The sequence below is a fragment of the Physella acuta genome, unplaced genomic scaffold, assembly GCF_028476545.2.
Source record: "Physella acuta isolate Inbredline_101_S28 unplaced genomic scaffold, ASM2847654v3 ptg000278l, whole genome shotgun sequence".
NCBI lineage: Eukaryota > Metazoa > Mollusca > Gastropoda > Physidae > Physella > Physella acuta.
The window spans coordinates 267249-289934 of record NW_026731797.1 but is presented as its reverse complement, the minus strand read 5'-3'; the positions used below and the strand labels follow the sequence as shown (position 1 = coordinate 289934).

General features: G+C 32.5%; 3 protein-coding genes and 1 long non-coding RNA gene across 4 annotated transcripts; all 4 read right to left on the bottom strand.

Moving 5' to 3' along the window:
- Positions 1 to 541: 541 nt before the first annotated feature.
- LOC131939424 (uncharacterized) lies at positions 542 to 2050 on the bottom strand. Its single transcript, XM_059297713.1, has 4 exons — positions 1741 to 2050; positions 1461 to 1491; positions 1249 to 1298; positions 542 to 1107 (listed from the first exon to the last, which is right to left on the bottom strand). The coding sequence occupies exons 1-4, from the start codon at positions 1814 to 1816 to the stop codon at positions 821 to 823; spliced, it is 444 nt and encodes a 147-aa protein (XP_059153696.1). The 5' UTR covers positions 1817 to 2050; the 3' UTR covers positions 542 to 820.
- A 1834-nt stretch (positions 2051 to 3884) lies between these two features.
- Positions 3885 to 4587, bottom strand: LOC131939425 (uncharacterized). The gene is made up of 3 exons (XR_009386425.1): positions 4502 to 4587; positions 4309 to 4329; positions 3885 to 3993 (listed from the first exon to the last, which is right to left on the bottom strand). It is a non-coding gene; the product is annotated as an uncharacterized LOC131939425 (long non-coding RNA).
- Positions 4588 to 6163: 1576 nt separating this feature from the next.
- LOC131939420 (uncharacterized) lies at positions 6164 to 22020 on the bottom strand. The gene is made up of 12 exons (XM_059297709.1): positions 21880 to 22020; positions 21594 to 21761; positions 16724 to 16806; positions 14643 to 14772; positions 14270 to 14364; positions 11157 to 11259; positions 10691 to 10894; positions 8426 to 8541; positions 8027 to 8129; positions 7492 to 7677; positions 6796 to 6881; positions 6164 to 6477 (listed from the first exon to the last, which is right to left on the bottom strand). The coding sequence occupies exons 1-12, from the start codon at positions 21917 to 21919 to the stop codon at positions 6343 to 6345; spliced, it is 1449 nt and encodes a 482-aa protein (XP_059153692.1). The 5' UTR covers positions 21920 to 22020; the 3' UTR covers positions 6164 to 6342.
- Positions 11257 to 12874, bottom strand: LOC131939421 (uncharacterized). The gene is given in 2 exon segments (XM_059297710.1): positions 11257 to 11761; positions 11764 to 12874. Coding segments are annotated over 2 exon segments (342 nt in total). The 5' UTR covers positions 11945 to 12874; the 3' UTR covers positions 11257 to 11600.
- Positions 22021 to 22686: the final 666 nt, after the last annotated feature.

Sequence of the window (22686 nt, the reverse complement as noted above, 5' to 3'; positions counted from 1 at the left end):
AAACGTCACTCGTCGTTTCTAATTTACCGGTACGCAAAGGTTCGCATATATTACTTGTTTTAGCTCCTACATTTTCTTTCAGACATCTCTCCGAGTGGAGCAGTATAATTTAAGGAATGCAGTCCATTTGACGTGAATCACTGAATCAAATGGTACAATTTGTCCACAATAAAAATGATCCATACAAATCACAGCCCTTCATCTAACATCACTTACAATATTTCTCAAAGACTTTTAACGTAATACTTGTCTTTTCATTTCTCCGACTAACAAGAGAAAAGGCAGTCCATGCATCTTTACTACATAAAGAAATGAATGCAATACGCCACCAGAGCCCATATAATTGTCAACTTAGGCCACTTGCCTCCTTTGTTAACAGTACCAGACATGTAGCCCCCAATGACTAAGTCCCCAAAAATATGTAAATTTATAAACTCTATACTCTATACCCAGTCCCCAAAAGTATGTAGTCTATACTCAGTCCCCAACTGTATGCACTCTGTAGTGTTATATACGGTTGAGTAAGTTGTTATCTGTTTGATAGTTATAGGTAAACACAGTTTGAGCAATCTTATAAGCCAAAAACCATAATTAAATCAACATTTAATATAACTTACATGAAAATACTAAACATTTAGGTAGTGCAAATTAAACCAGTGTAGTGGTTAATTGAAGCTAGTCTATATACGCAAATATTATTGCATTATAATAAAAAAAGCACAATTAAGCAGTAATAAAATGTCAAAGGTAACTGAAATAAAGTTGTCTAAAATACGTTAATTTTAAGAAGCTACATTTTGGTATACGTATCACGGCTTAATTAATGTCTTTGTGATCTTTTAAGTGTTGAAAAATTCGCGTACACATGATCAGAGTAGATTGCGTTGGCTGAAACATTGAAGAAAACTGGCCGTAGATACAAACTGTCTTCCAGTGTGGAGGCAACAAGAGGCGCTTCATAGACAGGTTGTTGTGTGTTCGCTTTGTCACATGGTTTGTTTGTTAGTTTGTTAGTGGCTAGCTCTTTTATCATATTAGGCGGATCTAGTGAAACAGCTTCATCATCGATTGTCGTATAAAGTGAACCATCAGTCGAGTATTCATTGGCTGATTAAATATAAAGGTAGATCAAAATAAAGCCCTCATCAAAGTTAAAGAAAAGGTTAGTTGTATTAAAAAGTCGACATTCACAATAAACTACACCTGGTGTTAAGAATGGAATGTGAAAATAAATACTAAAATACTTGCCGTTAAAAGCAAGCGACACAGCTGATTCTTTAGTTTCCTCGAATACTTGTCTATAATGCAACATTCACTTATTTATATATATATATATATATATATATATATATATATATATATATATATATATATATATATGTTTAAAGAAAGAGAGAGTGAGAGACAAAAAATAAACTAAGTGAATAGTTTTTGTACATATGTTACATTTGGAAACTTACGCATTCAAACTGTGGTTTGCTGTTTTCTGAGCTGTAGAATTGATTCACTTGTTAAAACATTATATATATATATATATATATATATATATATATATATAGAGAGAGAGAGAGAGAGAGAGAGAGAGAGAGGGGGGGGGGGGATGTGTGTGTGTCCCTGAATCTGAGTGAGTGTATTTGTGTATTTGTAGGTGTCTATTTGACTTATTTATAAGTATATATAATTGACAAAATAAATAATATTACATTTACTTTGCTATAATAAAGCTGCCAAAACAATTACCTTTCTTTTTCCTAGTAAATTTGCAGAGGAATGTTATCAAAACTATCAAAATACAAGCACCACACACAGAACTCATGGGTATAATGATGAGGAAAGGAAGATCAGGTTGTTCTAAGTAGAATGAGAAAATATTGTATCACCTTCTTTTTGGTGTTTAAAAATATTAAAATACTTTTTTTAAAGTTCAATTTCGCATGCAATTTATTAATAATCGTATCCCCTGTTTCCTATTTTGGATGTGAATATTCATAATCTTTTCTTAACATTTAAGATATTATATAGTACATAGGTACATTTTTATAGAAGCATAGGCTTTCGTTACAAAAAAAGCATACAAATTAAAGCAAAAAAAAAAACTTATGCGAAAACTACAGCTCCTTATAGATGCGAAATATAAGCAATAAAGATTTTAAATGTTTTAGATTTAAAACGTGTGTATCTATTTATATTTATACTACTAAAACACTGATATATTGAAAAGTTGCACCAGTCTTAGAATATCGAAACACCCTTTATTATTGATACTGTTTGCACTATAAATGCATATACAAAACACCAATATCAATTTCCGAACCGTTGCATTAATCTTCTTTCTTCTTCGTCGTCGTTTTCAATTCTAGTATTCTCACATGCAAGTAAAAGATCTAATTTTCTACCTTCTGTTAAATTTTGAGTAATTTCCATTGACCGGAAGTAGTAATTTACGCTACTTCCGATTTCTCAAAAAACTAATGTAAATTCTTAAAGTACTAATAATATTGCGCACTATTATGCACTTTTTTATTTGGCGTTCACTTGGTGTGCAATGCTTTTGTCTACGAGATTTTATTCTATTTTTAAATCTTTAAGTATTTAAAATGGATTAAAAATCATGTCTGTAGCCCGAGTTCCCATCCCCTGTTGTTTTATATAAGAATATTCTAGAAAGTTTAGGGGGGATCACTCCCGGTTTATTTTAAAATAAATTTGTTGTTTATTTTACTTTGCATTGCACTAAACATACCACAATAAGCCCCTAATATCATGTTTGCTACCTTAGAGCGATAGATTATATAGGTATAAAGACTGGTGGTCTAGAGTGTTCAGGCTACCCAGGTAAATAATAAAAATTGGCCATATATGATTTTACTAGTAGAACTGCAGTTCTTTGCACCAAACAGGATCCTTTACAATACTGCATACACGAATACTGCATATATATATATATATATATATATATATATATATATATATATATATATATATATATATATATATATATATATATATAGTTTCCTGTGTCATATACGTATATTTTTATAAACAAAAGTGAAAAATAAAGACGTTTTAATAAAAAAAATATAGTATGTATATTAACCCCTTGCCTTTTGCCTCTGAGTTAAGAAGGTTCCAATTTCCAGACAACTTTTGAGCAATTTCACCAACTTTATCATTTCAATAATTGAACGACTTGGTCCCTTCAAAGTGACCCAGAAGTAATGCTTGTGGGCTTAATATTTTTTTACACCTATTAGTTATGGCATTAACTACAAATACTGATCAGTAAATGCAAGAAAAAACTTCTAAATTAATATTATTATTCACTTTGAAACAATGTAAACTTACAGATATCAAGTGTTAAGAACATTTAGTAATTTTCTTGTGTAGCCAGTATTTGGTGAAGTATCAAGCAGTGGGGACCTTATAATTTATTAAAAGATTGATACAGTGGGCTGATTGATACACACAGCACCTGGAGACCTGAAAATAAATGGCATTCTTAGTTATTGAATATTATAATAAAATGCATGAGTAATACAAAATATGATTGACAGATTAGATACTCCATTTTAAGACTTTTAAGATTTAGGTACTAATTATGAACAATGATACATAAAAACCAAGCTTAATCCTACACAAAACTAAAAAAATGATACCATTGTTTTATTAAACGTGTTCATCATAAGAATGTCTAAAAATGGCAATTCTCTCTCTGGGGTGTGGCCTATAGGGCAGGTTATGTACAGTGTCTCTGTTTATTTGATCTTTGAAAATAAAGGATTTGTGTAGTCAGCGCTATATATAGCCACCTTTTTATTTTATGTTCATAGTCTTAAATCAAAGTTAGGTGAGCCTATGGATGTGAATATGTGAGTGGTGTTGATCAATAAGTAGGGCTTACTAATAGTACCATCTTAACGCTGTTGGTCGTGAAATTATGTCTTGCTCTGAGGTCTCCACACTACTATTTACATCTCATTCTCTCATAGGAAGCTGTAACAGCAATATAAATTTGAATGACAATCTTGAATCTATTTTAATTTCTAGTTGCATAATTTTTTTTAAAATAATACATATCAAAATGCGGTGTTAGTTAACATGTAAACATTTTTTTTTAATTCAGTGTCATTCTATAATTGCGTATACTGTTCCCCCCCCTCTCTCTCTCTCTCTCTCTCTCTCTCTCTCTCTCTCTTCTCTCTCTCAGAATTAATATTAAAGACATTTTCAACACCTTATTACAATAAAATTAAGCGGTTTTTTTAAGTGAATGATTATTTATTAATTTATAAATATTTAAGCCCCTACCCTCGTTCTTGATAATTATACCTAAAGTTGAAAAAACAATAAATACATATATCAATATCATCAAAAACAAACTTGCATACTTTACACAAAATACACTGTCAAAATTAACAGGCTTCTGATTACGATTTTTAGTGATTTAGCATTAGAATCTAGTTGACTAGTATCAAAATTTTAAAAATTAGCCTAAAATTACCATTTCTGAGTCTTCAACTATGAGAAACTTCACAAAGCTTACTGCTTAAGAAATTAATATTAGATTAAATAAGATAATCAGAACTTTAGATGAAATTTAGTTTAGAAAGTTCTTTCTTTGAAAACATATATCTAGAATAATCTAGATCTAGATTCTAAAACTATCATTTAAATTATTGTAAAATTGTTGCATATTGCCAAAATAAACAGAACATATGCTCATTACTTCAAATAAACTACCTTCTATTTAATCACATATAAAGTTTTCAACAAAGAAATACCAGTTTTCCAGTTTCTGCATAAACAAAGTTATACATCTTCTCACTATAGAACAAAAATGGCTGAATGTGCCTGCCTGTTTTACTGTGACTGGATAAAAGGTCTCTTATTAAGAAAAATGGCGATAGACCGGGATGCTGGCTTGCGAAAAAAAGGAAGGAATGTGAAGGAATTTCAATAAAGGGACAATTGGCGAGAGGAACCGTCAGTAGCTCAGAAAATTTTTAGAAGTTTAACCAAAAGTTTAACACATGCAACGTAGATTGTTATTACCTCTATGTTTAAACTAGAGCATGAAGTTAAAATATAACTTATTTTGGTTAACATATTAAGTTTAACAAGCATATTTTACTAAAATTTCTGCAGTGATTACATCAATCATTGTAATCTTTTCTGTATCCTGTCGTAAGCTTGGCGTAAATTTGTCCCGTGTTTCTCCAAGATAACGACATTGGCTCACTCCTTGTTTCACAATACGGTGAATGGCTAACCTCAGCCATTTAAGAGCAAGTGCGTGTTTATATGGCGTCCACGTATTACGCCCACGTATTATATAACCGTTCAAGACCGCGGTCTCACAAGATAAGGTTTGTGTCACTAATTTGAAAGTGAACCATGTGACAGCCAGCTTCACCTTATTTATGAGTTTCGCGACGGCATGCTTGGTCTGTCGGTAATTTAGACGTTTGAGAAAACAGGAGAACTTTACAATAAAGCGATCTCGGCCCGATGTATTAAACAGTATAGACTTAATACTTTGTTTGGTATCCCTACACTATTTTAAAACAAATATCACTATGGTCTTTACTATTATACTGAATATCCCTACAATTAATTAACATGTGCTTAATCACTCTACGAATACCGTTAAACTTTACAAAATGAATATGGACATAATTACTGTATAAATGCCCTTCAAAAATAAATATACAAATACAAATATAATTGATTTAAAAATGACCTGACATTATACAAAATGAATATGAACATAATTACTGAATGGATGCCTTTCAAAAGTATCGTAGTGAATAAGCATAATTAGACAAAAGATGTCCCTAAAGTGTATAAATTATGATTATAGGGCAAAATACTCTGGATGCCTGGAGCATGTCCCCATCCGCCCCCCCCCCCTCCTCTCCTCTGCAAGCCAAGTGTTTTGTTATACCAAGATATGTACATATCCGATCACTTCAACGAAAATCTTTTAGTTTTATCCAATTTAATTCAGCATATATTATTTAAGTTTACCAACGAATTCAGACAACAATGACGGTTCTAAAGCGCGGGGCCCTTTCGAGAGCGGGCCTGGGGCGACCTCTCAGTTTGGCCCCCCCCCCCCCCCCCTAAACGCCAGCTTTGCATGCTAACGTCAAACATGAATGCCCCTATCGAAGTGGGCGATGGTTCGAGTCTATAAACGTGAATTCATTTGAAGTCAAAAGGCTTTTATAAGAATAATGTGGCTGTAAGGACGTATTGGTTTGTGTTGATGCAGTGTTGGCGACAGACCAAACTGGACACTGAGTCGTCGAGTAGAACCTAAAACAGAAATATTTTTAAATATTACTCACCGTATTTTTTCTGACAAATAAACAACAGCTTATCACGTGGGCTGAATGTTTCCCACCCTTCTTTGTTAACTGCAACCGTTTTTTTGACGGCCGTAGGAGTTTGACTCCATCCAAAGTATACAGCTTTCTGTGTACAAGAACACTCACTATGGTTAATATATATATATATATATATGTATATATATATATATATATATATATATATATATATATATATATATATATATATATATATATATATATATAGGCCTATATATATATATACATAATACATATATATACATGTATATAATTATATATATATATATATATATATATATATATATATATATATATATATATATATATATATATATATATATATACACCTCATATTATAAGGGTATACACTGGAGAATCATAACATAATTATAAGGCAAAATCCTTTAAAAAAAGATGATAATACCTTCAGTGTGTCAGCCAAAATGAATGACTCAGAAATGTTACGATACAAACCAATGAATCCTATCATTTGAGAAGATACAACGTAGCCTGATTTGATAAACAAAGTATACTGTGTTATAATATATATATATATATATATATATATATATATATATATATATATATATATATATATATATATATATATATATATATATATATATATATATATATATATATATATATATATCAGAGGAGTAGAGACCCTTCCCGTCGCCCGGGGACAAACTTTTCGATTTGCACCCCCCTCAAGATTTCGATTTGCACCCCCCCCCCCCTCCCCTTAAACTTTCTATTTGCACCCCCCCCCCCTTTCAAACTTTCAATTTATACCCCTCAACCTCTCAATTTATTTTTCAAACCCATTTGTCCCCCCCCCCACCCCCCCCCCTCGCTACGCTACTGATATATATATATATATATATATAAATATATATATATATATATATATATATATCTTTATACATAAATATATTTCTGCAGGCTATTTATATATAATATCAGTCGCTTTTAACCTCTAAACCGTATGAAAATATGCGTATAGTGAATTTCCTCGAAAACCCGCTAGAGTAAACAAGTACGTATTTCTATTTACCAATGATCGAAAGTTCTGTCAATATTTGAAAATGTCACATTATGCATATAGCATATCCATTACTTTTTATGAAAGAATCCATGTTCCTGTTCAGCACTTCTACCATTCTCCCTTTGTCTTTTTTTCTGAAATCCCAAGTTGATAACGACTGGCAATATCTCTCGGCTTCATAATAGGTTTTCTCGGTTGTAAACAATTGTAGACATGTGTTTGATTCCACGTGGTATCTGAAGCCGTCTTTACAACTATCTTTAAGTATAGATTAAATAAACAGATTGTGCCTACATCTTTTATTTTTTTTAAATGTTAATTATACTTAAAATAAATCGTATTGTCTGTGTTTTTTTTTACTTAACACACAATAGCAAATAATGCATACAATCACATACACACAAACACACACACATATATCAATATAATAAGACGAAAAATAGTCATATATAGTAAGACAAGGACGTTATAACCAATTGATGACCTAAATTAGCTTAAAGAGATAGGCAATCGAAAATGGTATTGGGGTCATACTAAAAAATACATAACACGGATGGAGATGAAAACAACTGAACACATTAAATTGGGTTCTGAGTAAATATCTTACATGTGTCATATCTTTGATTTACAATACTCTCCGACTGCTTTCTTTCATTATTGGTTAACTCCGATTCTAATTTCAGTTCAGGCTCGTTTTCAACACAATCTGACTGTATAGACCAATTTAGTGAAAGTTTATAAAAGGAACATTTACATTTTAAAAGATAGGCATACTAATTTTTACCCATTGTGTATAGAAAATTCAATTTCATTTAGTTTTTTTTTCTAAAAATAAAATATTATGTACAGCTGGTAAATGGGCACATTTATAACTCCTGCTCGCCAAATGGCTAATCTAGTTTTATGGCATATTTCAAAGCCATAATATGTATACAATTGTAATGATGTTTTAAAATAATTTAACGATTTAACCTTTTTAAAAATGATTAAACTACTTTTTATTTACATTAGCTTTAATCCATTTCGTTTGCATAATAAACTTCTTATAACAAACGCCATTTTCGCTCTCTGTTTCTTTATATGGAAAACAAGGATCTTTCGTATAGTTGGATGCGTTAATTTCTGAAAAGAATTCATACAAGTATGGATTACAATTTTACCAAATCACTAAAGGATCTGTATTTAGGATCTATGACAAGTAACCCAAAGAAGTCAATGCGGGAATTATTTGCTATTTGTTAAATGGATCCAGAGGCGTAGCGACCCTTCCCGGCGCCCGGGGACATACTTCCAATTTGGCGCCCCCTCGAGAGGAAATTTTCGATTTGCACCCCCCTCGAACTTTTCATTTGCACCCCCCCCCTCAATCTTTCAATTTGGCGCCCCCCCTAAGGTCGGCGCCCGGGGACATATGTCCCCCCCCCCGCCCCCCCCCCCCTCGCTACGCTACTGAATGGATCTGTATGCGAGAAAGTTTTAACAGTTTGGATTGTTTACTCTTACTTTGTTAAATTTTCACAGCTTTCAAATAATCATATTGAATAATGCCGTTATTGACAGAAATAAAATATTATTTAAAACGCCAATAAAAATAAATTGGTGTTCTATTTAACACTACAGTAAAGCGTTAGGTAAAATGCGATTTGGCCGAAACAGATGTAATTGTATCACGTGATAGTGTATTTTCTGTAGTAATTTGTAGAAAGACAAGTAAGTAACACATTGGCGCACTCAATGTTAGCAACGATATTGAAAAATGATATATGCATGTACACTGTTAATAGTTAATTAAATATATAACAACAACCATCTACTAAATCAAATGTAGGTAAAAACAAAATCACGAAGCCAAACAGTTTAGAATGACTTATTCTTGCTTTGACGGGACGGAGTGGCCTAGCGGTAGAGAGCTTGACTGCTAACCCGTACGGGTTCAAGTCAGTAGACCGTCCCTGAGTCCACACAACTCTAATGGGTACCTAACTCACTATCTCATCATATGTCGAGGTTACAGAAACAAGTGAACTCTACTTCACTTGCCCTATAGATTGTTATGCTTGGAGGAAGAGTTTAATTGCTCAAAGCCTTAGTTTGCTTTTATGATTACAAGACAGGTTTGTTTGATAGTTCTAGTCTAAATGGCAAAGTATTTCAAGATGTGATTTTTCCGGATTCGAGACAGTAAATCCATAGGGTTTTAAACTAACACTTCCCGGAAAATTTTATGTGAAAGAAAGGCATTTATATTTATAAAAAAATAAATTGAATAAAATTCTATTAACTGACAATATTTGCTCAAATCATTATTTCCAATCAGATCGGCAAACCACAGCTTGTCTTTTCTCTTTTTATTGCCAATTGTCTTAGTCGATTAGATGTGAAGCCTAAAAGTAAAAAGTAAAGTTCATTTTTCGAACCTGACGGTGCATGGGGCAAATGAAGTAGCGTTCCCATATTTCTGTGACCTCGGCATATGAAGGGATAGTGTGGTCAGCACAATTCCCGGCCGCTTTTACTTTTCCTTACGTACGTTAGGTATCCGTGAGCTGGGAGGACTCAGGGACTTTCTACTGAGTTGAAACCTGAGTCGAACTCAAAACTTTCGGGTACACATTTCTGATAAAATATATTGTTCGATTCAATAACCCGTGTCTTGCTTTACGATGGACGCTAAACAGTCTTCATTTAGGAGTCGGTTGTCATATGTGTCATAGCGTAGATATATAGAATTGGACTGGACTGGAAGGGGTTACGAAGGACGGTGCAAACTTGACGGTAGTCGATTCGGTGCGAGAGTATTGTGCGAGCGATTAATAAAATATTTGTGGCGCGAATGTGACGTGAGCATGACGCGACAATGTACCAATGACGTAGACCGCAGCAGTGTAGTTAGTTTGGGGTTAGATAAACTAGAAGACGGACGTATTCTTTGATGTTGTACAAATGATCTATAAGTGTGTTAATAAAGTTAGTGTTCTTTTCATAAACGAAGTTGTTGGCATTGTTAGTTAGTTTCTGAGGAACATAAGAGTGATCCCCGTCCTCCTTACAAGTATGCCGTATGAATAGTAGTAGACCAGAACAGAATATATAGAGAAGTTAAAGTTATAAAGTTATATATATAAACCACCTATCACAATATGACTATTACGATTTATCGAGACAAGTATGTGACAAGCTATTTTTCTTAAGTACTTACAGTTTACCAGTTCTTACAAATTTAAAAATTCAAATCCTCATCGGAGAATACTGAATCTTGAACTTCACCAACCTGATTCACAGAAGAAAGGATACCGATAATAACAGGTGCAGTCATTTATCATGGTACTCCAGATTATTTGAACACAGTCTTCTCCTGCATAGTAGTCGTCGGGTTGTGTTTTTGCCCACCAACCATCATTGCTTTTCAAAATAGCGCCAGACTTGTTCCACCTAAATATTCCTTCTTCTGTGGTATCGCTAGCACCAATCCAAGCTAAACAAACACATAACCTTTTTTCGTTTTTATGTCATATTTGCATAAATAAAATTACTATTAGGATAACATTTATCAATAAAGAAAAAATATTGCAATTAAGTAAGCTAATTGACAAGTGAAGCTGCCTGTATGTATAAAATATAAATTACAATTGATGAAATTTATTGTACTCAAATATAGCCAAATGGAAATTTAATTATACTGCTATTATTTTAGAACACAACGCAATATAAATATATAAGAATATATTGTTACTTACAAATAAATTTTATTTTTTCAGCCATGATCTTAATGAGTTTTTTTTCAGCATCACTAATAGGCTCTGCGAGTCTACCATTGTAAAATGTCGACTGGCAAAACTTCTATTTTATAAAACGAAATAATACGCCTTAATGTTCATGTTTAAAATAAATCGGGAGTGATATCCCCTAAACTTTCTCGAATATCTTTAATATAACGCTACTGATAGTGTGTCAGTCCGTCAGTCTATATACTTTGGAACCATGAAAATAAATATCGCAACATTTCTTTTTACATTAAGATGTTTATTATAAGAACAGTATAAATGATGAGAACCATGATGAAGTGTACAACTTGACTATAAATATCTCAGTTTTCTTCTGAACATGATGATAAACACATTTTACAAGTTTGTGATTAAAATCAAAATGATAAGGAAAAATAAATTATATATATAATAGAACTAAGCGGATTCAGTTGTTACTGTGGTACCATTCGATGATTCATTTGAGTCTGTCTTTGCTTTTTTCTTCGGACTTTCATCTTCCGCATCTTCACTTTCATTTTCATCTACAGATCGCTTTTCTGCTGTTGTTTCTTCTGTTTTTGATTCTGTCTCTTCTCAGCATTTTCATTTGTATTTTCTTCTGAATTTTCTGTTTTTGTGTTTTCTTCTGTTTGTTCTTCTGCTTCAGCATCAGCCACATCAGCCTTGCCTTTCACATCTTCAACTGTCTTTGCTACAATTGGCTCTGTGGTCTGTTTTGTTTCTGACTCAACAGCAACATCATCCTTTGTTCCAGGCATTGTAAAATTGTGTGGTTTTCATCGAACGACGACAGAAACTCTGTTGTTCCTTCCATGACAAAAAACGAGATTTTTTATTTTTATTTTTTATTTTATTTTTTATTTTATTTTTTATTTTATTTTTCCTTATTTTTCCACCAAAACAACTTTATTACTTTTACCTAAACATTGTTGATATTTGTTTAACCATCACCTGACTTCAATTGTCATCAAATGTTTCTTCTTCATTTTCTTTATCTTTGCTGTGTTTTTTATAGGCTGCACTATTTCTGCTTTTCTTTGGTTCTCTAACTTGCGCTTCTTGTTAACCTCCATTCTCTGTCTCCGAAGCTGTTTTTCTTTATCTTTTTCTGTCTTCAATTGTTCCGGTATGTCCTTTAACCTTTTTTTTCATTCCTGAGTGCCATGTCGTTTTCATAGCTTTCACCTGTTTAATGACAGAAGATCTCTGGGTTCTAACGTCTTTCTACATACGCCTGATTTTGGTTTTCCTCTAGGAATTTCATGGAAGATTTTTTTAACTGGGTCTGTTTCTGTTTAGTTATTAGACAACTCATCGCCTGCTTCATGCTTCCCCATCATTGTTTTCAAACAAAGAACGAGATGCGAACGAATATCGTAACATGTAGTGCTTTGACATTGCATCACATTGTCTTATTATAAATGATATAGTAGGGTTGCTTACATACCGACTTAAGTTTATTTTATAGTAGCCACAGTTTTAACACCTTCGAATAACGTGAAGAAAATATTAAATACACTCACATTGCTAAAACATATTAAACGGATCAATGTCAAATATAATTTTTTTTAGATTCCTAGAAAAAGTGAATATATTTTCATAACACTATGGTCGAAATAACTAATTAATTAGAATATTTTAATAAGTATGCCAGGGGAGGTGATTTAAAAATAAATATAACTCACGCTAATAAAAATAAACCGCGAGTGATCTCCCCTAAACTTTCTCGAATATTCTTATATAACACTACGGGGATGGCAACATGGGATAAAGACATGATTTTAAATCCATTTTTAAATAATTAAACTTAAAAAAAAAAAGAATAGAATCCCGAAAAAGTAAATGACAAACAATTTGTGTATAATAGTTCGGACTATTATAGCTCACACACAGACATACAGACAGAATTGCAAAGCCCAGTTTTTCCGACTCGATTACGCTTAGAACGCTGAAATTTTGATACATCTGCATGTATTATTTTTGCCCGATCAAAATAATCCCCTATACTCCCTTTATGATGAAGTACTGAGGTGTAAAACGATGAAAACTGTCAAAATTTGTAATGTAAATTTAGGACACGATTACAATACTTGCTATATACTCTTTATACGAGAAAGTAAAAACTTGAAAGTCGGAATGACGAATGGAAACAAGAGTTAGTAAAACTATCTAACATGGGTTCCCCTTCTGTTGTATTATGATGTTCTCTCTCCTAAAGAGGTTTCTAACGAAGACCATCCGTCGGGGGGTTCGAGCTCAGGCCTTTTTCGTTTAGTTACCATACACTTACCCGCATGTCCACACCGACTATGTCTATGTTTAGTACACGATAAAAATTGTCACATTTTATTGAAATAATACTTAGTGGAAAAGAAACATCAATTCAGGATTTTAATCAATATCATCAAAATATAAATTTATTGCCTGAACTAGGTTCGTGCAAGAGCAGCCTTCATTTACTTAGAAGTCACGTTAAGCTAGAAAAAAAAATATGGTAATATCTTTGATTCGTGTGAGTGTTATGTAATGTTTATAAGTGTTAGATAAGCAGTCAGTTATAAATTACACTCCGAAATAAAGAGACATTTGTTATAAATTTGGTACGATTACAAAAAAAAATTAAAAATTAAACATGTATGAACAGAAATGCAGGTAGTTATGAAAAAATACAGCAGTTCGGCGTTTTTTAAAACTTACGCTTTTTACCAAAAGATGTTACCGAAAAACATTAAAAACTAAAAGAAATTATTGCGCGATATGATCTGTACGAGTCACACTGCTGCCAGGTGGTTTAAAAACCAAGACTTGGAAATAAACAGGACTTCGGTAAAACGGGAAATAATACCTCCGAAGTAACTACACGGTTAGGCTTCCATCCCTAACCCTACTTTTCATTTTTGAAGAGAATGTCAAAACATAAAAAGCCAAAGTTGGAATAAGAATGGTCAATTTTACTGAAGATGGTTTGTAAAAAGGGGAGTATTGGGGTTGGGGGAAAAGCGTTTTTTTTCAAATTGAAATTAAATGTGTGTTTTAATAACATGCATTAGAACTAGGCTATGTCTGAACTGGAAGTCACTCACGTCTGCGTCACTCCAGCTTTCAGCAAAAGGAAAATGTTTGAAGTATTTGCCGTTAACGTAGGAATCTGTCCCCAAAAAGTTTACAAAATCTGAAACTAACATCAATACAAATAGTTTAGACTTGTAAATAAAATTATTTTAAAACCTGAAAATTAATACATTTCAACACATCAGGATATATTAATAGCAGTTACATACCTATTTACCCAATTCGCTTTAATATAACTGCTGTTGTGAGTAGTGAAGTAAAATGCACCCAGGGAGCAAATAATGAGTTATTTATGTCTTTCTAATTTATAAACAAAAAGTATTAAAACAAATTTAAGTGGATGTCACCCGGAAACAATTGACATAAAAACTAAGCTTGACCAACCCGCGTCAACCTGGCAAATAAACGGATGTCTGTCATCTTCTGGAACAGACATCCAACCCGATGTTGTTGCCACTGCTCGCGTATAAAATATCTCATCGTCCGACGTCTGCCATCCCTGGTAGGAAACGTTCTAAAAAGGTTAAAACACACAGTAGGTAACATGAGCAAGAATGTGTACTTTTTTATGTTTTTGTCGTAATAACTCTCAATTATTTTCTGTGTTTGTAATCATATATATCATGTATATATATATATATATATATATATATATATATATATATATATATATATATATATATATATATATATATATATATATATATATGGCACTTCCAGCGCTACAGAAATGTTTTTATTAGTTTTTCTTAATACTTAGATTTTTTTTACTATCTCGTATACAGAGTATAGAGGACGTATTGTAATCATGCACACAAATCACGAAATTTTGACAGTTTTCATTCTTTTACACCTCAGTACTTCATCATATACGGAGTTTAGGGGGCTTATTTTAATCGGTTTAAAAATGCATATGTATAACCATTTTAACGTTCTACGCGTAATCGATTCAGGGAAACTGGGCTTTGCAATTATGTCCGTATTTCTGTGATTGCCAGTAAACCCGAGAACTTGAGTACCGTTACAGCTAGGTTGATGTAAATGTATATATATATATATATATATATATATATATATATATATATATATATATATATATATATATATATATATATATATATATATTAAATTTGTGGTTAAGTATCATTTTTTTCAGCGATTTCAGGTAACCAAAATTTAGAGTAATTTCCGTTGACTGGAAATAGTAATTTACGCTATTTTTGTTTTCTTAAAAAAAAGCATATCAATGTATAAAGTACTAATAACAGTCCGCGCTATTATACACATATTGTTTGACATTCACTTGGTGAATTCTTTTTTTTCTACGAGATTCTATTCTATTTTAAAACGCTTAAGTAATTAAAAATGATTTTTAAAATTCATAAAAAAACGTTTTAAGAACACGTTTTTATGTAATAAGGCACTAAAAAGCAGAAAATAAATTATACACTACTACTTAAATAACTATACAGAAAATCTTGTGCCATTTTAGTATCAATTGGATACCTTTACTAATATTTAAGAAGAGACACACGCTTTTCTTTATTGTTATTTAAATAGTAGTGTATAATTTATTTTCTACTTTTTAGTGCATTATTACATAAAAGCTTGTTATTAAAACGTTTTTTATGAATTTTTTTCAGCACTTTAAATTTTCAAATTTACAATAGAGTTGCATGACTAAAAACCATTGCGCACCTAATGAACGTGATAACGCTTCTGTAATAGTGAGGACAAAATTTTAATTAGTTCATTAAAAATAATTACGCATTAATTAATTCAAAATTAATGTCAGATTGCATTGTCTTCATGTCTTGACCCAAGTTCCAATTAGAAGTGCCCGAAATTTCGCTCGGGCGTTTCAGTCTAAACAGAGACAAGTTAAATAAAATCTTATAAAAATCAGGTCTATATCCCCCGAAGTGTCATCTCCCGAAGTGTTATATAAGAATATGCGAGAAAGTTTAGGGGGAATCACTCCCGCTTTATTTAAACAGAACCGCGAAAAAAACAGCTTTTCGAAACAGTGTGAGTATAATTCGGAAAATACGCTTTTGAAAAACTAAAAGTAGAATAAGTCCAACTGCCGGTTATGGGAAATCACTTAAAAGTTAATACAGAAGCACAAATTTAATATAATACTTATACTTAAAATTTCATCAACCTAGCTCAAGTTATCGTATTTACAAACATACACAGACAAGCTTGCACATACACAAAAATACGAACAAAAATTGCAAAACAATGTCTTTTTCGACTCAGGGAGGTGTAAACCGTCGAGATTCTTGAAAATCTCGATTTTCTTTGCACGATTACAATACTTTATCTATACTTCGTATACGAGATAGTAAAAAAGGGTGGCAACTTAAATAACATAATACCATATATATTGAAACCAGTGAAATATAAAAATATCTACCCTTTTATGAGAGTTTTTCAATATTTTCTTAAACATCACTATATACCTCTTTTTCTCTTTCCCAGTATAGACCTTCATTTTCACTGAGATAAATTCCAAAACGATATGATGAGTTTTTCAAAATTAAATCTAAAACAAGAACAGAAACAAGTATGTTAATTTGTTGAACAATTTACACAGAGAATAAAAACGGGTGTAGGGCAAAAGGCCGACATCCAAAAGGCTGACATGACATAAGGCTGACAGGAAATAAGGCCGACAGTCATAAGGTAGACAGCCAAAAGGCCGACAAACCATAAGGCCGACAAGCATAAAAAATACTAATATCGCAATATATATAGAACTGCACAGCTGCTATCTTGACAACCATCGAAATAAGTAAGTAAATAAGGTGAAACTTTCAAGAGTGGAGACGATGCTAGTTGCTATCCTTATAAAGTGAACCATCGGGTCCAAGCGACTGAAAATTAGTGAGTGTCTTAAACACAATGGATCAACACCTAAATATTGCAAAATGCAGTCACTACTGTCGTATAAGACAACCATCAAAGAACCAAGTATTACGAGCGCTACTCTACCACAAATATCACAGATGTGGCACTAGGAAATCAACACAGCTTATAGGAAATTAACTTAAAGCACTGGATGATACTAAAATCACAAGTAATAGGGGGAAAATGCTGCTTTAAACTATAGAATACAATATGGCATCACGCATGGCAATCTCTCCCGGAATGTCTGGTAAACTGGTCTGGACAGTCTCCAGAGAAGCACATTCATGGTGAGATCCCATAATTATGGGCTGTTCGCCTGGATTCTAAGCGGGTAATCGAACCCCACCCTAGGTCGATTACATAAATGAAACATCTATATATTTAATTCTCCTCTGGGAGACGCTAAAAAACAAGCGTCCCTACCTCCCCACCCCTACATGGTCGGGTGAGCTGTGGTTCATTCTAAATGTTTACAAGCAGAGCCGGGTTTAGTGACGACTATTAGGGGCAGATAATTTAGTTTGAAACGATTTTAAACGTAAAGGGGGGGGGGGGGGTAACTAAGTGGAGTTTACTGTAACGAGCTACTTATAGTGTTTTAAAGAAATATTTTCAGTGGCAGCGTTGGTACTGTCGAATTCACAAATTATGAATTACTGAAAAGTAGAAAAAACAACAACTAAATAGCGGCGTTTGATATATCGCGGGTCGGCTCATTAAATAATAAAAAAAATAAGACCTAAGTAGGTCACACAAGTCGCATTATCGCCCACATGCAGTAAGGTGGAACGCCAATACACAATGCTAGTTGCTCTCCTTATTAGATGAACAATAGGGTCCACGCGACTGGAGATGAGTACAAAGTTGTACAAAGGTGGTGTTACTACCATATTTCGCAAAGAAATCGAATGAAGTAGAAAGATCACGTGCCGTGAGTGGACCACATGTTAAATACCGACAAACTTTGAATTATATTTCAGTTTCGTCCATTGCGAATTGCGTAAAAAAGTGTATACTATATTCGTTGGATTCATTAATTCTGTTGTGTTAGTGATACAAAATGGCCGAAATTTGTAAGATAATTTTTTTGTTAAAAAGAAACACTACATTATATATTAATAAACAAACACAAGTATGCCTACATGTTGTATAAACACAAAATATGTTATATTCAACTCACCTACAACGCAATAACAACGCAATAAACGTTTTAAAATATGCCGTTTAAATCGTTGAAGGTGAGTTGGGGGTAGGTGGGGCAAGTAGACACATAACATAAGACAAAATGTAACAAAGTTACTAGAGTGCACTCTATCAACCAAACGTTTATTAAACTGAAATCAATTGGTAGTGATGCCTTCTACTACATTAGCAACAGCTTATAACATTACTTGTTAAAATTCTCTGGGGTATTGGTACGAACAGTTACGTCATGGGGCGTGGGTGCGAACTGCACCTTGAGGCACCATGATTTAACATTCAACTTTTATAGTGCAGATTATCTTTCTGTACTTGGATTGAACTCAAATATTAGAGGCTTTGAAGTCTGAGCTAAACACGTTAACAAGTGTTGATATACCATTAAAGCAGGTTTTAACGAAGAGAAATAAAAGGACTCAAAACAAAAACCATCCAGTAGAGCCACATACATTAGAAGATGTGGCTATTCCAGATAGCGTGAGGTTGACACAGTCAGGAGCTTTGTTTCTGTTAAAGGAAAGCTCCATAAACAATGACAAGCTGCTAATATTTTCTACCGAATCAAACATCCAAAAACTTGGTGAGGCTATGTATTGGATTATGGATGGTACTTTAAAAACTGCTCATAATATTTTCCTACAAATCTACTCCATTCATGCCCCAGTAGGTTACGAAAACTGCAGAGTTTTACCGCTAGTCTACATTTTGATGTCTCGAAAAACCGAGGATTTGTATATAAGAGCGTTCTAGGACATTGCAGATATCACAGAAAAGATGCAAATAAAATTATCTCCACGGTTTATTTTCATTGACTTTGAGCTGCAATCAATTCATGCATTGAATTCCAAAACGCTTCAAGTAAAGGGTGTTTTTTTTTTAATTTTAAACAACAAAATATTGCGAAAGCTACAAGCGTTGGGCTTGGCACTTCTTTATGGTCAGGATCCACAGTTCTGCCTGCTGATGCGGCAAATAGTAGCACTTGCACTTCTTCCAACTGTAGAGATTCCGGCAGCACTTAATGAATTAAAAAAAATCATTTTCTCACCAAATACAGTTCAGTTGGTGAAGTGGTTTGACGAGACCTACTTTTGTGGTCGAGTGAGGTTGTTAAATACAAGTGGGGTGAGGGTTACACCGCTTTTTACACCAGAGTTCTGGTCTGTACATGACAATCATGTACATGGGATTCCAAGGACCCAAAACACGGTTGAGGGGTGGCACAGTAGGTGGCAGGTAATCGCCGGAAAAGTTTGCTTGCTAAAAAAAACTAAAACAAGAACAAGGAAGAGTTGAAGCAGAGATGGAGGCAATATTGCTTGGTGAGCCATCAAAAAAAGAAAAAAAAAGTACAGAAAGAGGAATAGATAACAAACGGACACTGGTAAAAGTATATATTTCTACATAAATTATATTTCGTTCGGGGGGGGGGGGGGGGAAGGATTGGATAGACATAATATGTATTGTTTAGTAGGGTCATAAATGAGGAGATACTTGATCTGGGGAAAATCACTTGTTTTCGTAGATATCTGTTCTTCTTATAACTAGACAATTCTAAATTACTGACTGTAATATATTTCAAAAAGTTATAACTTTAAAAATAAGTAATAATTTCTGACTTTTTAAAATATACTAGACTACCCGTCATCTTTTGGATAACTGTGGGTTTTGGGGGTCATCCTTAAATGACATCACGTCTGTCAATAATCGTCACATTAAAAAACCAGAGCCCACATTCAAAAAGACGTCACACCTTAAACGTTTCTGTCTTTTAAAAACGCTGATTTCGGTCTGACCACACTATCCCTTCAAATGCTGAGGTAACAAAAACAGGTCAACTCAACTTCACCTGCTCATTGTCCCCCAAAATCAGACATGTTTTTTTCTTAAAAAAAAAACGATTTTGGCTGAGCATGAGTCTTACAACACTATCCCTTCATATGCTGAGGACACAGAAACAGGTGAACTCTAATTCACTTGTCTTGTATCTCGCCGAGTTCCGATAGGCAACTTTAACATTCGCATTTTTAAAAAAATTGAATTCCATAGTTAAACAAACAAAGATTTATATAAAATAATTAAGGCTTGAAATAGTTCAGTATATAGATTCTAGATCTAGATCTAGATTCTAGATGTAGAATTTAAGTTTAAATAACGTTAAGTCTAGATAGTAGTGTTTCCGTAACTCTAAATCTAGATTCTAGATCAAGATATAGATAAAACTCATGTATTCTCTAATTAGATAATTTTTGAAGCTAAAAAGCAAAGATTTATATAAAATATTTAAGGACTAACATAGTTTAAGTAAGAAACTCAATAATTTATTTTGTTTTAATTATTTATTTTTTAAACTAATGAATTTTGGTTTCACCTAGATTCTAAATTTTAGATCTAGGATTGACTTTCTCAGAATTTCTCTAGATTTAGAGAAATTGATTGTATACTCATATTAGAAGAACTGTAGAAAATTGATAATAGTGTTTGAACCTAATAAAAATAGCAAACGTACGCATCGTTAAAGCTATAGCCAAGAGAACTTTAGCTTTAAAGAGCGTTATACTTTTGAGTGAGCGACACAATCTTCGATGGAAGCCCCCATTAATGTTATAAAAAGTAAATAAATCATGTGACGTCAAAATAAGTAAAGTCATTGTTCTGAACTTTTATAATTAATGTGGTTAATCTAACAATGAAGATATCAATAAATTCATTAACGTCTTTAAATTAATTTGTGATTAACAGTCTGGTCAAAAGAACATCGCTTTCTACTAAATACGTATTTTTCAGCTCTACACATAATGCACATTCTCTCCTGTAATCAAACAGACAAATAAAAAACAAAACAAAAACAAAAACAATAAATATATTCAAACATATAAACAAACTTGAGTTTTAGTAGAAAATATAGATATATTATGAATTTATACATATATATATATATATATATATATATATATATATATATATATATATATATATAGGCCTATAATATTATGAATTTATATATATATATATATATATATATATATATATATATATATATATATATATATATATATATATATATATATATAAGCCTATAATATTATGAATTTATATATATATATATATATATATATATATATATATATATATATATATATATATATATATATATATATATATATATATATATATATATATGAACTTAAGTGCAAATGAATTTTTAGTCATGCAAATTACTTTTAACAAACTTATCCATTTCTACATCCTCTATGTACATCAGATTAGATGCATGGGCCTTGCAATACTCGTCAGAGTCTGAGAAATTTTTCTTCTCATTAACCAGATGCACACAGGTTTGGGTGTGTGGGTGGTAGAACCAGCCATCCTCACACCCCAGGGACAGGCCTGAGGGAATGCCATAGTAGAATTACTTATTATTTCAATCCTGTTTGTAGTAAAGATCCTAATATATGAACGAAGATACAAATGGTTTAATAACTGCAATTGATAATTTTATACTTACAGAAGAAAAGCGCCACAACTAATAATATATACACTTTCATTTCCAATCTCTTTAAAATATAAACATTTTGAAAACACCAACACAATAGTTTGAGCCTGCTTTACCAAACCAGTCAGCTTTAGAAAAAAAGGCAGTACAAAGTTATTTTTTATACCAACTTGGCACAAACTCTAATAATTTAAAAATCGTGACAAGGAAGCTGTTTATTTCAAGTGTTCATCTTTGGATGTCGATTCAAACAGTTTATCAACGGCTATGCATTTCCTGAATATAAGCTGAAGCTTGAGTGGGCAGCAGGAAACTAAAACAATCTTGCCAGTCCCACTTGGCCTTGTCAGACATTATTTAATCCATAAACATATGTTAGTAAAGGTCTTTTTAGATACGACAGTATTCCAATTCTGAACTTGGTTGATAAATAAGTTTTAGTACTTCTGTATATTATTCCTTCCATCTCTCGAATTTTTCTTTTTCGCCTATAATATTCTTAACCATTTTCCCTACCAGTGGTCCATTGTTTCAATTTTTAAAAAATTGTTTGCTAGTTGTTTAATTAAGTTGTGAAGGTTCTTATATCATTCATAAAGCTTGCATTTTCTTCTTTCTGGGATAGAGTGTCACAGTAATTGTCTTCCTGCATGAGTTTTTTTCTTTGTCTTCTGATATATTTTCCTTTTATTTTTCTTCCTTCGTTGTGATCTAGTATTTAATAGTCGTTCTTTGATTTTTTTCCTTTAACTAATTATGGCCATATGTTTTTGCTGATCCACTGTTTTCCTGTCGTTTTGCTGATCCATTCTTCTATAC

Excerpts from the sequence above, each read along its gene's own strand:
- LOC131939424 (XM_059297713.1), bottom strand. The coding sequence starts at position 1,816 with ATGAGTTCTGTGTGTGGTGCTTGTATTTTGATAGTTTTGATAACATTC. Across the intron at positions 1,492-1,740 it reads ATTTACTAGGAAAAAGAAAG|CTCAGAAAACAGCAAACCAC; the intron begins GTAATTGTTTTG and ends TCAATTCTACAG. Across the intron at positions 1,108-1,248 it reads TGTGTCGCTTGCTTTTAACG|CCAATGAATACTCGACTGAT; the intron begins GCAAGTATTTTA and ends ATATTTAATCAG.
- LOC131939420 (XM_059297709.1), bottom strand. The coding sequence starts at position 21,919 with ATGAAAGTGTATATATTATTAGTTGTGGCGCTTTTCTTCT. Across the intron at positions 21,762-21,879 it reads AGTTGTGGCGCTTTTCTTCT|GCCTGTCCCTGGGGTGTGAG; the intron begins GTAAGTATAAAA and ends GCATTCCCTCAG. Across the intron at positions 6,882-7,491 it reads CATGGATTCTTTCATAAAAA|GCTACGTTGTATCTTCTCAA; the intron begins GTAATGGATATG and ends TTATCAAATCAG.